This window comes from Microchirus variegatus (assembly GCF_963457635.1).
Source record: "Microchirus variegatus genome assembly, chromosome: 7".
In the NCBI taxonomy this organism is placed as follows: Eukaryota; Metazoa; Chordata; class Actinopteri; order Pleuronectiformes; family Soleidae; genus Microchirus; species Microchirus variegatus.
In genome coordinates this window covers 16727982-16741995 of record NC_139808.1, presented here as the reverse complement: position 1 = coordinate 16741995, position 14014 = coordinate 16727982, and the positions used below count along the sequence as shown (strand labels likewise).

At 43.6% G+C, this 14014-nt stretch overlaps 1 protein-coding gene across 1 annotated transcript in view; it reads left to right on the top strand.

Moving 5' to 3' along the window:
* foxp1b (forkhead box P1b) overlaps positions 1-13044 on the top strand; it is a gene marked incomplete at both ends in the record, with an annotated part of 83669 nt that extends 70625 nt beyond the window's left edge. Inside the window, 9 exons of the mRNA XM_083892199.1 lie at positions 476-563; positions 1889-1972; positions 6150-6354; positions 6525-6601; positions 7135-7236; positions 8156-8277; positions 9231-9300; positions 9471-9637; positions 12900-13044. Of these exons, the coding sequence (XP_083748325.1) occupies positions 476-563; positions 1889-1972; positions 6150-6354; positions 6525-6601; positions 7135-7236; positions 8156-8277; positions 9231-9300; positions 9471-9637; positions 12900-13044 (1060 nt within the window). The remainder of the gene's footprint in view (positions 1-475; positions 564-1888; positions 1973-6149; positions 6355-6524; positions 6602-7134; positions 7237-8155; positions 8278-9230; positions 9301-9470; positions 9638-12899) is intronic.
* Between the last annotated feature and the right edge of the window lie 970 nt (positions 13045-14014).

The window sequence follows — 14014 nt, the reverse complement described above, 5'->3', positions numbered from 1 at the left end:
CCATGTTTGGTCTGGCTTTATGGCCTTAATTTTAAAATATCAACAGTGGGGGAAAAAAAGGGGAAAAAAAGAAATCATCCAAAAAGGTTAAATGCAGTGAGGCAGGTGGAGAAGAAATGGCATCAGGGAAGTTGTGCATAATTTAGCAAAGGAGTCCATCCTGAAATTCTTCAATCATCCTTCTTATCTCTGAGCTGTAGTTGAAGCAGACATGACTGTCATGAAATATTAAGTGTCATTCTTAAAGTAAAAGAAGTGTTTCCTCCGGTTGTGCAGACGCTGTGTATACGTAAACTCTGCTTAATATTGACCTTAATGATACAGCACACTCTCTGTTCACTGCGCTGTGCTCGATTACCAGGTCGGCGACAACCTGGTAATAAAGGGCGACATCATACGACTGTTTGTTTCTGACGTCTAAATGGCTGCAGAAGGTGAAAGTCAAATTAACATGGGTTTTTGTGTATTTTTCCAGGCATCTTAACAATGAGCACGCCCTGGATGACAGGAGCACGGCCCAGTGTCGGGTGCAAATGCAGGTCGTACAACAGCTGGAGCTGCAGGTATTGTCTCTGCGTTTGTTTTGGGCGCAAAAATATTTATGTGTCGTCTTCTCCTGACACTTCCTCGGTGTCTGGCCGAGCCCCTCCCTGTCCGTCTCGTATCAAAACATGAGGTCACCCATGGAAGGGGAGGGAGCAGAGCCAAATCATTTTTTTACATCTGCAAGTAACCACTCATTAAAAATGTGTTAAATATGCAGCCAGGGAAAGATATATGAAGGACCCAGGGCTAAGTAGAGAAGATAATTACATTTTGAATTTTACTGGGTTTTAAAGTAATTTATGACTTTTAACTATTTGGCACCAACAATAAAACACTTGGTGAAATGACTGGGCACAGTGAGTTAAAGGAACAGAAAGGTGATTGTAGCCCACTACACAAAACTGTTGATGCAGTAATCAGTAGTTTTATTATTTTGTCGCTCATGATTGGTCTTGAATGGTCTTTTTTTCTGCGAGACAGAAAAAAAAAATATGCATGTGTGTGCATTAAGAATGCACTTATGGAAAAAGGTTCACTGTCATTCCATTAGGGAGGCTTTATTATGGCTACTGAGTCATGTGTGTGTGTGTGTGTGTGTGTGACGGCAGGGGATTAAATGGTGAACATGACCGCTAATGCTAATGTACGTCTGCACTTATTTATTCGAATTACAGAGGAAAATAAAACCTGCCGTCCCATGAAACTGTGTTTTTTATTAATTAGTGGCGGCTACATTTGCAAAGCAAAAACAGGACAGATTAAATGTTTCCCACATTTCAGGCTGTATTCACTTGTGGTTTTACATATTAGCCACATAATAGTGAAAAAAGAAAAATTCTGATAGTTTGCAGAATGTTAACCAAAAACAGTAAGAGTTTTTTCAAACGCGACACCATCACTAACATCCTGTTATTTCTTCTTTGGTGGTGTTTTTATCCAGAGGGCTGGAGCAAAGGTTTATCAGAGACAGACTTCCTCTGCATGCAGCATATCACTATAATTTAAGCTGGCAGCTAACACAGCGCAGACTTTAGACAGGTAGAAAGAGCCTTGTTATTGCCAATGAAATGCACTGGGCACTGTAACCTTGTATTGCCGACAGAAATTAGATGGCCCAGAGTGCAGAGTTGTTAATCTGCTTCTAAAAGTTCTCTGTTTTTTTTTTCCAGAAACAAATAATTAGACAATCCCATGAGTAAAAGAAATCAATTTGTTTAGACACACAGTGGAAGATGTCTTCACTGCAAAGATTTATGAAATTAATTAGTAATAAAGTCACCAAAATGTTTTTTTTTGCCCTCTGTTCATTAAAATCTTCAAATATTCTCTTTCCTCATTACAGCTATCAAAAGACAAAGAGCGTCTGCAAGCCATGATGACGCACCTTCATGTCAAGTCCACGGAGCCCAAAGCCACACCACAGCCGGTGAGCAGCAACCCTGTCATCTCTCTGTCTCTCTCTCCCTCTCTTTCTCTCATGTCCTTCCCCCATCCTTTTGTTTGTCTTAATTGGCACACGTGTATTCATTAATCCCTTCCTCCATCTTCTTATTTATCTGCTAAATAAAAACAGCTGTTCTCTTGAGGGAGGCAGTAAATATTGTTTGGACCACATCTGCTGACATCCGAGATTCAATTTGGTGTCTGTGATGAACTGGGTGCTCACTTTGTAACAGCCCCCACATCAGCTTTACACAACCAGTGTCTGTTCAGGCAGGAAAAGATGAGAGAACACCAGAAAAGGAGGAATCGCAGACGTTATGTTTTAATAAATTGAGGAAGTTCCTCTCCTGCAAGCAAAAGATAACATAAATTATAATGCATACCGATTCTTGTGCGTGTTATTAAATAAAACACGCACAAAATAACACGCATTAAATAAAAGAAAATCTAACAATACAACTAATGAAAGAAATGGATGTACACATTAGCACATAGTGGCTAAACTTATTATTAACTGAATAATATGTGAATAGAAATTGCCTTCTGATTGATAAATTGTTCTATAGGTGATAGTGGCTCCTGCTAATTTAGGTTTTAATATATATTTTGTATGATAACGGATGTTTGAAATTGTTTTTTTATAAAGTTCACCAGCTTTTATCTTAAAGTAGCAGGTACAATCAATTCAAAATAGGGGCTAATGATAGAGATAAAAACCAATATTAATGCATACACATTAAATATTATTTAAATGACATAACTGATAAATTATCAAAATTGTTAAAGAATAAGCAAAGGCAGTTTTGTAGAAATGAAATTATACTGGCTGTGAAGGAAGAGAAAAAGGCTGTGTTGAATGTGATTTTTCTGTTGATTTTTCACGAAAGTCAAAAATTGAAATCTTTAAAAAATGTAGCAGCAAATCAATTTATAATCTTTTTTTTACATATTCCAAGTATTGTGCTTATCACTCCTAATATATGCCACGCCATAAAGCTCTCTGCTTAATTATTTTCCTATGGGGCAAGGGCTTAACATATGGCGTTTAAGTGTCTGCACTACATTGTCATGTTTAAGAAGGGGCCTCACTGCCATATTTCAGTTTGTATGACAGTTCATTCACCGAGCCAAACGTGTAAAGATCGTTTCACTGCAGGGTGTGAATCTGAAATCGCGCACACAGACGCACACAGCACAGTGATCATGCAGGAGTCTGTCCCTCAACACTGAGTGCGGCTTGGATCATTTATTTACAGTCGGAGCGGTTGCTATTGATGTGCAGAGGCTGCATGTGCGCTCCACACGGCGCAGCCAGTCAACATAAAAGCGCCCGGAGATGTTGAACGACAATAGGCTGTCTGTTAACGCTGCGCCTGTGTCACACACACACTGATTGTGTAGATTAGAGTGCAAAATGAGGGCTCTGACATGGGGACATTTGTATATGAAAAGTGGTCGGGGTGGCAGATAGCATCTTGAGCTCGCTACCTCTTCTCTCTCCCCAGGGCCTGTGAGAACGGCTGTGTCAGAGCTCAGCATTAGCGCTCTCAAGGGGGCAAACTGGGATTTTTTATTCAAATAAATAGACTTCTCCAAGCACCGCTTTGCCTGCTGGGAGCTGCTATGAAATGCTGTGATAAATATGTCTGGCTTCAGCTGGGTGAGCGGTGAACTTGCGCAGGTCAAGCCAGTGGCTCCTGTGAGGCTTTAGAGAGATTGTAACTCTCGAGGTGGCCACAAAAAAAAAAAAAAAAAATCCTCCTCTGAGTAGATGTAGAACGAAAGTCCTTTGACAGCAGATCGAGCCACTCTGAGGAAACAACTGTGTTCCTGCTGTAATTGCTAGTTGTGCTTTGCTGCTCTTGTTTGCCATCGCGTATAATAAAGGCATGTATAAGTAACCAGCTGTCAAAGCCAAGTAGCTCAAACAAACTCGCCGGTTTATATTTAGTTTTAATTAAAGACAAACAGACTGATACAGTGCATGGCCAACATCAAATGAACAGGATTCAGTTTGTTCGTCTGAGGTGGACGAAGACAGTGGGGGAAGATCAAAACAAAATGTGCCACATTAGCAGTGCACGTCTCTTGCTGTGTGTAAGTGAGTGTGTGTTTGCATTTGCCTCGGTGTGTGTGTGTGTGTGTGTGTGTGTGTGTGTGTGTGTGTGTGTGTGTGTGTGTGTGTGTGTGTGTGTGTGTGTGTGTGTGTGTGTGTGTGTGTGTGTGTGTGTGTGTGTGTGTGTGTGTGTGTGTGTGTGTGTGTGTGGGTGTCTGCACTCGGTGTCACTAAGCATTCTTGTCAGAAATCTGACCTTTTACGCCATACATAATTAAGGAGGGACTTTTTGTTTATTTTCTTTAGCAGCTTGCCGAGTCAAAGCCAGTATAATTAGATCACCAATTACCATTTAATTAATTTCAGTCTGAAGTCTCATTTTGTCTAGGCACTGGAGTGAGCCCAAATGGTGAGGCAGACAAAGGCAAGGCTATTACCAGCCTGTCTGGCCTATTGTTGAAGCCTCTCTGTGTTTATGGCCAGGGAATATGGATGAAACATGAAACAAAGCCTGCTAATCCACAGGAAGAGAAGTCAACACTACAGCCCCCGTCCTATTGATAGCATTGTGTCAGAAACACGCGAAGTGTGATTTATTTTGTCCATGATTTAGAACAACACGTCCTGAGCTACTGTCGGGCGAGGATGTAGTCCTGAATTTGTGCATCTCAGCACTAATCCAAATTATTTGGGCAGACTCTGCCAAAAAGCCAAGAGTTCATCCTCCGAAACATAAACAGACATTGTGAGGATTTGGACACACGTCAGAAAACATGTTATAATAATAGTAATAATAATAATTAGGAAATGTAATTTTTTTTTTTAAATATATGTGAAAAATGAAATCAAATAAAATGAAATTATCGCTATGATTTTGACATATCAGAACTTAAATGTTGGGATGTCAGTCTTGTTGTCAGTCAGATAGATTTCTGATGTCTATATCATACCTGTTGGTGATAATTTGGTGGCTGAACAGGAAAAAGTCAAAAATCAACTCCATTATCCCCCCAAAAAATCCTCTGATCCCTTGTAATCAACACTTGATGATGAAACTTACACACACTGTCCTCTCTGCCTCTATTTCCTCTGTCTGTTTTACTTTTTGTGTCTGTTTTTCACACTCTGAAGTCATGTTTCATTTTGAAAACTGGCCTCCGTTGGCAAATTTGCAATTAGAACAATTTTGTGGGAATATGTATATGTGTCATTAGTTTTCTACCAATTAATGGCTGGGGGGGGGGGGTCAGGCTTGAATTTTCCACTTGACTGCTGCTTCAGTGCGGAGGTTTGGCACTTGGCTCAGAGCCGCCACAGCTGCTGGAAGCCATGCTATACCTTTGGAGCTCTTGCCATAATTAGTTTACCTTGTAGCCATTATTACTTAAATCCCTCCTCCTTCACTCCGCCCGTTGCGTCCTCACACACACGCAGAAGTCTGCGGTGAAGCCACATGTTCTCCACATAAGGCTGTCCACGAAAATACGTACGGAGCTGTTCCCTTTTTACCGTGGCTGTCATGGCCCTGATGATGGAGGTCAATCAGATACAGTAGTTAATCATCAGATCACCTCTGTAAACAGCTACTAATTAGAGTCCTCATTATAAAATTTCAGCTTGTAATTAGCCCAGATTGGCTTCTTCCTCTGGCTGCCTTATTAGCAGGGCGGCTGAGGGGCAGGTGAGATTCACACTGTCATTTTTCAGTCACCCATCTTCCCTTCACCACTCAGCCCTCACTGGTTACCATGCTGCAGACCCTCAGAGAGAGGACAGGGTAGGGGTGTGTGTGTGTGTGTGTGGGGGGGGGGGGGTGTTGTCCAAATGGGACAAAAGATTAAACAAAGGCGGAGAAAGAGAAAGCTGGCAGCACGAGAGGGAGGGAGGGAGGGAGGAGAGTGCAAGCGTGGGGCTCCAGGGTTGTTTTCCAAACACTGAGCAAACGTTCATGGATCATCTCAGGTCCTGCTTGCAATTACAGAGGAGAGCTGCATCGTCAATGAGGTGTCATGAGACAGGGGTAATTAGACGACTAACTGAGCTCCTGTCTGTCTTCCTCTCCTTGTTTTTTTTTCTCTCTCTTGCACTGACGTCTCTTCTTCAGCTCAACCTGGTGTCCAGCATCACACTGTCCAAGTCGGCCCACGAGGCCTCCTCTCCCCTGAGCCTGCCCCAGACCCCAACCACACCCACCACCCCCCTCACGCCGCTGTCCCAGACCCACTCCGTCATCACGGCCAACAGCCTGCACAGCGTGGCCCCCAGGCGACGGTTTTTCTCAGAAAAGTACAACATGCCCATCTCTCCAGGTACTGACTGTATGTATACAAACTACTACTTCTTTGCACTGCCTCATAAACACACAAGCGCATATACTGCTTATGTATACTCAATACAATCGTACCATAATATGTGTTATCAGCTGCTGGTTGGACATTACACATTGTTGACACACACATTGTGTCCTCCTTGTGTACAGATATCAATCAGAACAAAGACTTTTACATGAATGCAGATGTTCGACCACCGTTCACATACGCCTCACTAATAAGACAGGTAAGGATCCACAGACTCACAGCAGCTTTTCAGAAGGTCACAAACACATATCAGTTTACTTTGTTCTCTTTTTATCTCACAGCGAGTGCAATTTAAACAGAGAATTAAACAGGCAGATTTGACAAATGCATTTGATTAAGCATTTCAGCGGCTGTGATTATCACCACATTCATTTCACACAGCAGTGGGGATGAATCTGTTTTAAGATGGCCACTCAATTATGGCGGGGCCGCAGTAATCTGCCATCTCAGGAATTAATCTGAGCCTGCCATAATTGTTGCCCTGTAATCTGCCTGAGAAATGTTTCCCTTCATCCTTAATTTACTCACACAAAAGAAAAAAATATATTAAAATCTATCATTTTCAGTAAAAAAAAAACAAGTGCACTTTGAGTTGACAGCCTCTTTGCTGTTGTCTCTTTTCCTCCAGAGAACACACAAGCCCACATCACATGCCTCTCTCGTGAATTATTGATCACTTTTTGAAGTAAGCAAAATTGTAAATGTTTGTTTCTGTCTCTGTTCCTCATCCAGGCCATCCTCGAATCTCCAGAAAAGCAGCTAACACTAAACGAAATCTACAACTGGTTCACACGAATGTTTGCATATTTTAGGCGCAATGCGGCGACGTGGAAGGTAATTTTTTTATTTGTTTTTTTCTCCTGACTTTTTCAAACCTGGATCAGGAGAAGAATGAGACATTATGTTGATGTTAGCAAGAATTAAACGATAGCCTGCTCTAATACCTTTAGAAATGAACCTTTACACAAACACAAAACAATCCACCTCTTGTTCTGTCCAAAGGAACCACCCTTTAAACAAACATGAAAATATGAACCACATTGAAAAGCCAAGGAGAGCAATGTGTGCATTCTTTTTTTTTTTTAAATAAAAGGAGAAAGAGAGAAGAAAATGAAAGAACGAAAAAAAAAAAAAAATTCCCTGTAATATGTGGGGATGTTCTGGTGGTGGGTGGCATTAGTTTAACAGTGTGGTGCTCTGCCAGTGACTCCTGGCTGAGTCGCTCACACTCACTTCACAAGAGAACACTCTGTTTTCTATCAGGCCACAAACACACACACACACACACAGGGAGAAGGAGAGGGAGGGGGGCCTGAAAACTGGGGAGGAAAAAAAGAAACTGATGTTTGAATGAAACACTGAGGGCCACATACACTTTCACTGACAATTTAATGTAAACTAATATCAACACGCCCTCAGTTTAGCTTATGGGATAACAAGGGGATGACACACGTGCAGGTCTTCTTTCCTCACATAGACGATGAAACGCCAACTCAACCAGAACCTTTCTGACTTTTCAGTTTAATAAAGAATGCATTTATCTCAGCTCTGTCTATTGCCAGAGAGACCTTGAAATATTTAAGGCATTTTCAACTCAAGGATCATTGACCACCCATAACGTCCTGGTTTATTTCTTTTCATTTGAGTTTCATCCAATGACTGTTTCTTCTTTTTTTTTCTCTTTTTTTTCAACTGTTTACTGTACTGATAGCCACTGTTTTGTTTTCTCTCTTTGTCTTCATGCCAACTAAAGAATGCAGTCCGGCATAATCTTAGTCTTCACAAGTGTTTTGTGCGAGTAGAAAACGTAAAAGGGGCTGTGTGGACAGTCGACGAACTAGAGTTCCAAAAGAGACGGCCTCAAAAGATCAGTGGGTAGGTTCACAGCTTTTTGAGCCCCGACTAGCATCTGTTTCAGCGTTGACTGATGGGAAGAGGTTGCTGCTGCTGCTGCTGCTGCTGCTGCTGCTGCTGCTGCTGTTGCTGTCTCTGTCTCTGCTGCTGCTCCATCTCATTGTCCGTGTGCCATAATGTCCAGAGTCCCTGCTTGCTTTGGCGTGCTGCCCCTCCATGCTTTCAGAAGCCTTTTTGGTGATGGCTCATAACCCACAATGGCTTTTTTTCATTTTGATCCTCACCCTCTCCCTCCTCCTCCTCCTCCTCCTCCTCCGTGTGCTGTCTGTGTGTTTGTCCTCTGTCTGTATGTCCTGTCCATCACTGCATCTGCATCTGCCTCCCCCCCCCCTCCTCTGCTGCTGCTGCTCTGCTTTTCCCAGGGTGCCATTCGCACCAACCTATCCCTGCATAAGTGCTTTGTGAGAGTAGAGGATGAGTTTGGGTCCTTTTGGACCGTTGATGATGAGGAGTTTAAGCGCGGCCGCCATATACAGCGAGGCCGCCCTCGGAAATACGCCACAGATGAGAGCTTTGACGAGCTGCTCGTACAGTAAGCACTTCCTCCCGCCTTAAGGCCCCACCTGCATGCCCCCCCCCCCCCCCTCAACCAGCCTACCCCCCACCCTGTGTTGCCATCATGCTTTTTGTGTGAAGCTTGCCATCCATCATGCTTTCATAAGCTCTGCTTCCATCAACGTAGTCTTTTCTTCCCACGAAATGCAACATTGTGATAATTGTCTGGTGTCGCCATGTGACTACACACCTCAGAACTACACTACAGTCTTAATATCCACATTACTACACCAGTAAATGTTGTTAGCTCTTCTACAAAGTGCATTGATTTCTTTTTATGAAACACGACACCGTAGCTGAGGAATGCATGCAAGACGAGACACGAGTCTGTGGTTGTAATTTAATTTGTCTGTTTGCAGAAGTCCAGCCTTAGTGAAGAACATTCAGACCAGCCTGGGCTATGGTCCGACCCTCTCTGCAGCCTTCCAGGTAAAAATAAAAACCAGTGAAATCACTCTGAACTTTAAAACAACTCATTTCATATGCCCAGTTGCAGTTTTTAAGGGGATATGCTGGTATGAAAAGAGTGACGGGCGACTGAGGAAGTGCTGACAGCTCTCTTCCGTTTCGCATTTAATGCTTCGGGTTTTGCTTTTCAGGCTTCGATGGCAGAAAACAACATACCTCTATACACTACTGCTTCCATTGGAAGTCCTACCCTCCACTCCCTGGCCCACGCCATCCGTGAGGAGATGAATGGAGCGATGGACCATGGAAACAGCAACGGCAGTGACAGCAGCCCAGGACGCTCACCCCTGCCAGCTATGTGAGTGGCACACATGCTTTCTATCTACCAACATCATCTGTGTAAGGAAAGAGTTTCAGTCCACTCAGACAGTAACACTGCAAATAGAAGAAGACAGCAAATGTTTTCAGTGCCCACCCACAAGCACTAAAATGACCTAATACGTGGCATGAGATGAAACGGAAACAATGCCAGAGAGGACAATAAATAAATAGAAGAGGGCTGATATTGGAGTGGTGTGTGGGGTCATGGCCAGAGCTGTGGCTGGCCTCCCTGCAGAAAAGGAAACTCCACCTTTTTCAAAGCTTCCATCACCAGTCTGAAAAGACCAGAGCCCCTCTTGTTATTTTAACACCAAGTTTATGAACTATCCCTTTATGTGTCCCGCTGTCTGTCTCAGTCTCGCCATAATCAACATTCCAATTTGCTAAAATATTTATAAAATGCCACAAAGCAGAGCAACGGAGCTGGCGGCTCCGGCGTGGTGCAACATGAGCTGCAACACGTTCAGAAACGCCTCAGAGACGCTGAATGAAAAGCAACACAAAAGCATAATTAGTCTGGAGGACATAATCCAAGATTCTCATGTAGGAAAGTTGCGGTTGGCCTGGAAACCGCAGCTCCCCGTTCACTTGTTGTATAGGAGTGTCTGCTAAGTTTTTGAAGCCTAAAATAATACAGCGCGTGCTGCATCGTTTCCAGATGTGGGGACAGACCACCGATGAGCAGCATGGGTACACTCAGGGAAACAGCCTCCTGAAACATCTGAGCTTGGGGGAAAATGTTGCCTGAAAAAAAAAAAAAGGTGCAGTAATGAGCTGAGGGCAACTGGAGGAGAGTGCCATCCCTAATCACTGTGAACATAGCTGTGAGCATGGCTGTGGAACAGGAAAGGCAGAGACAGGATGGGTGTGCTGGCCTAAAGGCAGCCTGCATCTCCCTCAGCCCCTCTGCTTCTATCTTTAGGCTGCTAAAGCTCGCTAACAGTTTCTTTATAATTATGTCTATAAGCTTTGTGCAAGTACAAAATGAGTTACAACTGTTTTCTTTTGGTTTTCATAAAACTTTATTCTCTTATTAACAAAACATACCTGCTATTTCAAGCCTTTGGATTGAGCTGTAAATAGTACAAAAACTCACATAAACCCCAAGTTTAAAGTATTTGCTGAATATGTGTAATTGATGATCTCATCTACAACAACTGATTGACATTGGTGGGAACCATAAAAGTGCAGGTGGTCGTCTGGACTATCATTTTGACTGGTACTGTTAGAGTTATTACATCCAGAACAGTCACAGACTCCACCTGTGACCAGGCTCCACCAGCTGTCAATCACACTTGTGTTACGGTCTGTTTTCCTCTCATTGGAAACATCATTTAAAATGTGATATTATGTTCTATTGAAGACGAGCTGAAACTTGTGATTGAGACCATCAACTAAAACTTCCTGGGCTTCACTTTTTTGGGGCAAATTCTAACAGTGTACATTCATTCTATGACTGATAGCACAGCAGTTCATCATTAGTGCTTTTAGAGAAACTTCCTTTTTACAAGTTACGGCAATCAATATTTTTGATTTTATTGTTTGGATGCAACACTGGCAAAACTGAAGTGAGGGAGGTGAGGGAGCCTCTACTTATTTCTTTGTTCTGTAACATCGCAATTCACACACGGGCAGGGCTGAAAAACTAAACGGGTTCCCAGCTATACCTGCTAATGCTAGTGCGAGCGAGGATTTACAGTAGCCCCAAATACAAATATGTCCATTTACCATTATTAACGCTTTGGCTCAGACTGCTGCTCATACAAGTTCAACAGCGCTTTGGAACATGTGCTGTCCACATGTGCAAAGTGTGCTGCTCCTGCTGCTGCTGTTGGTGGTTGACAGGACCCAGCTTTGTAACACCGTACACAAACCACAGCTGCGATGAGAGTCAGGTATCCAGAGAGGGCTAATTATCAGCAAAGTGTAGAATCAGCATGCAGTTCAATCGCGTAATAATAACAATTTCATGTTTGCCCTGCAGCCACAGAGTCAGACCTGAGGCAACTTTACTTGTGGAGTTACTTTGATGTGAAAATGATAGAAAGGCTGACTTTTACTTTTATTCCCACCCCCCACCTTTTTTTTTTTTTCATAATTTGCACCATAATGTGTTAGCTCATTAGCATACAAGTGTCTCCATCACAACAGCAGCAAATTACATGAGACATCCTGGTGTGAATAAATCAAATGTGGGCTTTGGTGATGAAGAATGTGCCACTTCGCCCTTGTTGTTGTAGTAAATGAGCCCGGTGCCTCATCCTGACACCACTCCACCTCCACTACAGCAGCAGCCTGGCACCGCAGGTTAGAGCTGCAAGTTTCCCTGCAGCTGCTCATAATGTTTTTTTGTTTTTTTTCTCCTCTCCTCCTTCTCTCTGCCACAGCCAGGCCTCGTCTCCCTGTACGCTTTATTCCTGCTCTGTTTCTGTAATGAGAAATTTGGCAGATCTCATCTCTTTAGTGGCTCTTTTGCCCAGGATGTAAGCTGGGAGGAGGAGGAGGGGGAGGCTCATGTTTTGCCTTGTTTACAAGTGACAGCGTTATTATTCTCATAAGGGCTCTGTTTCTTATCACAGTGTTGTGCCGAGTGCACCGCTGCTGCTCTCCTCGCGCGTCTCTCCTGCCAGCGCTTTTCTTCCCTTATTGACACTTGCTTGAAAATACGCATTAATTCTGGAGTTTAAAGCATGTATGGCGGTGTCTGGTCGCTGTGTTTGCTTGAAGTTGATTAATGATAGAAGCCGGCGCAGGGTCGTCCTCTGGAGACCCGCCTCGCAGGTTGTGCATGTTAACGAGCAGGAAGGGGAACACACAGCGCGCCGCTGATCCGCCGCCACCAGGAGGCTGACAACGGCGGCCCACTCGCTCCGCAGAGTCCATTCTCTCCTCTCCTCGTCTCACGTTGTTAATCTTCCTCATTTATCAATACCCTGTTGTCGGTTGCCATGAAAATAAAAAGCCTGCAGCTTTTGCTGGGATCGGAATACCTCAAAAGAAAGCTGAAATTATCATCAGAGCCCCCCCCCCCCCCCCCCCCGCCCCCACTCACAGTCTCACTGTAGCCAGACGTTTGTTTTTGTTCCCCCGTTCCCTTCTTTATAAACAGAATCAGTGCAGGTCTGTATCATTTTGTGCCAATGTGTGTCATAAAGAGGGGAGAAAAAAAAGAAAGAAAGAAAGAAAGTTAAGGAGAGCAGATCTGGAGCGCCATTTTTAACTTTCTCCTCCTCCTGCAGGCATCACATCAGCGTTAAGGAGGAACCACTGGACCCTGACGACCACGAAGGGCCCCTCTCTCTGGTAACGACTGCCAATCACAGTCCGGATTTCGATCACCACAGAGATTACGATGACGACCAGGGCCACGACGACATGCTGTAAAGGCTAAGCATGCCAGCCCCCCCTCTCTCTCTCCCACCTCCCTCCCTCCTCTCCTCCCTAGCCTCAGAGGCCGAGACAGTCTGGGTCATCTGGGAGACGGAAAAGCTCTCTCCGCAGATAACAAACACTGAACTGCAGTCTCAGCCACTGAAGACAGCTCTCAAATGTCTCCAAGTCAACTTTTTAGTGCCATTTACAATACATAGCAAAAAGACACTGAGGAAGAAAAGAAAAAAAACACAGATTACAGTCCACACCATGGCCCTCGTTTCTTTCTACTTTTGATTTAAGTAAAGCTTAAAAAAAACTTTCATTTGTACACGTGTCTCGGATGGACTTATTTGGTACGGGGGGGTGGGAACGTGTTTCACGGTCAGACTCTGGGAGAACCTCGCCGTGCAGCCAGGGCGAACCGCGATCTGTGGACTGCAAAGAGGGGTTGAGTCTCTCTCCTCCATTCAATCTCTTTCTCTCTTTCCTTCTTCTCTGTATCTCTCCATTCACACACATCTGACCACAAAGGGAGCAGAGAGAGAAACAATGACTGACATTTAATTTACACCGTGTGTATGTGTGTGTGTGTGTGTGTGTGTGTGTGTGTGTGAGTGTGAGTGAGTGTGAGTGTGAGTGAGTGAGTGTGTAAAAAGGGAGAGTGAGCGAGTGGGGACCTCTGTTCATTGTCACTGCCTTCAACACTTCTCATTGGTTTGATTCCATCTACGATGGGAGGGATGTCATTTTAATTTGGGTGTATTTTGTGTTGGGGATGTGAGAGGCTATAAAATATCAACATTGTTTTTTTTCTCATCATGTAGTGCTGTTATTGTTGCATCTTTTTGTTGTTGTTGTTGTTGTTGTTGTTGTTGTTGTTCCTTAAACTGATCAGACCTCATGCCCATGCTGTGGAGATTCTGTGTGGTCAGCACTTGATGATGAATGTCTATGATTTCCATTCATGTTGTTCTTTTTA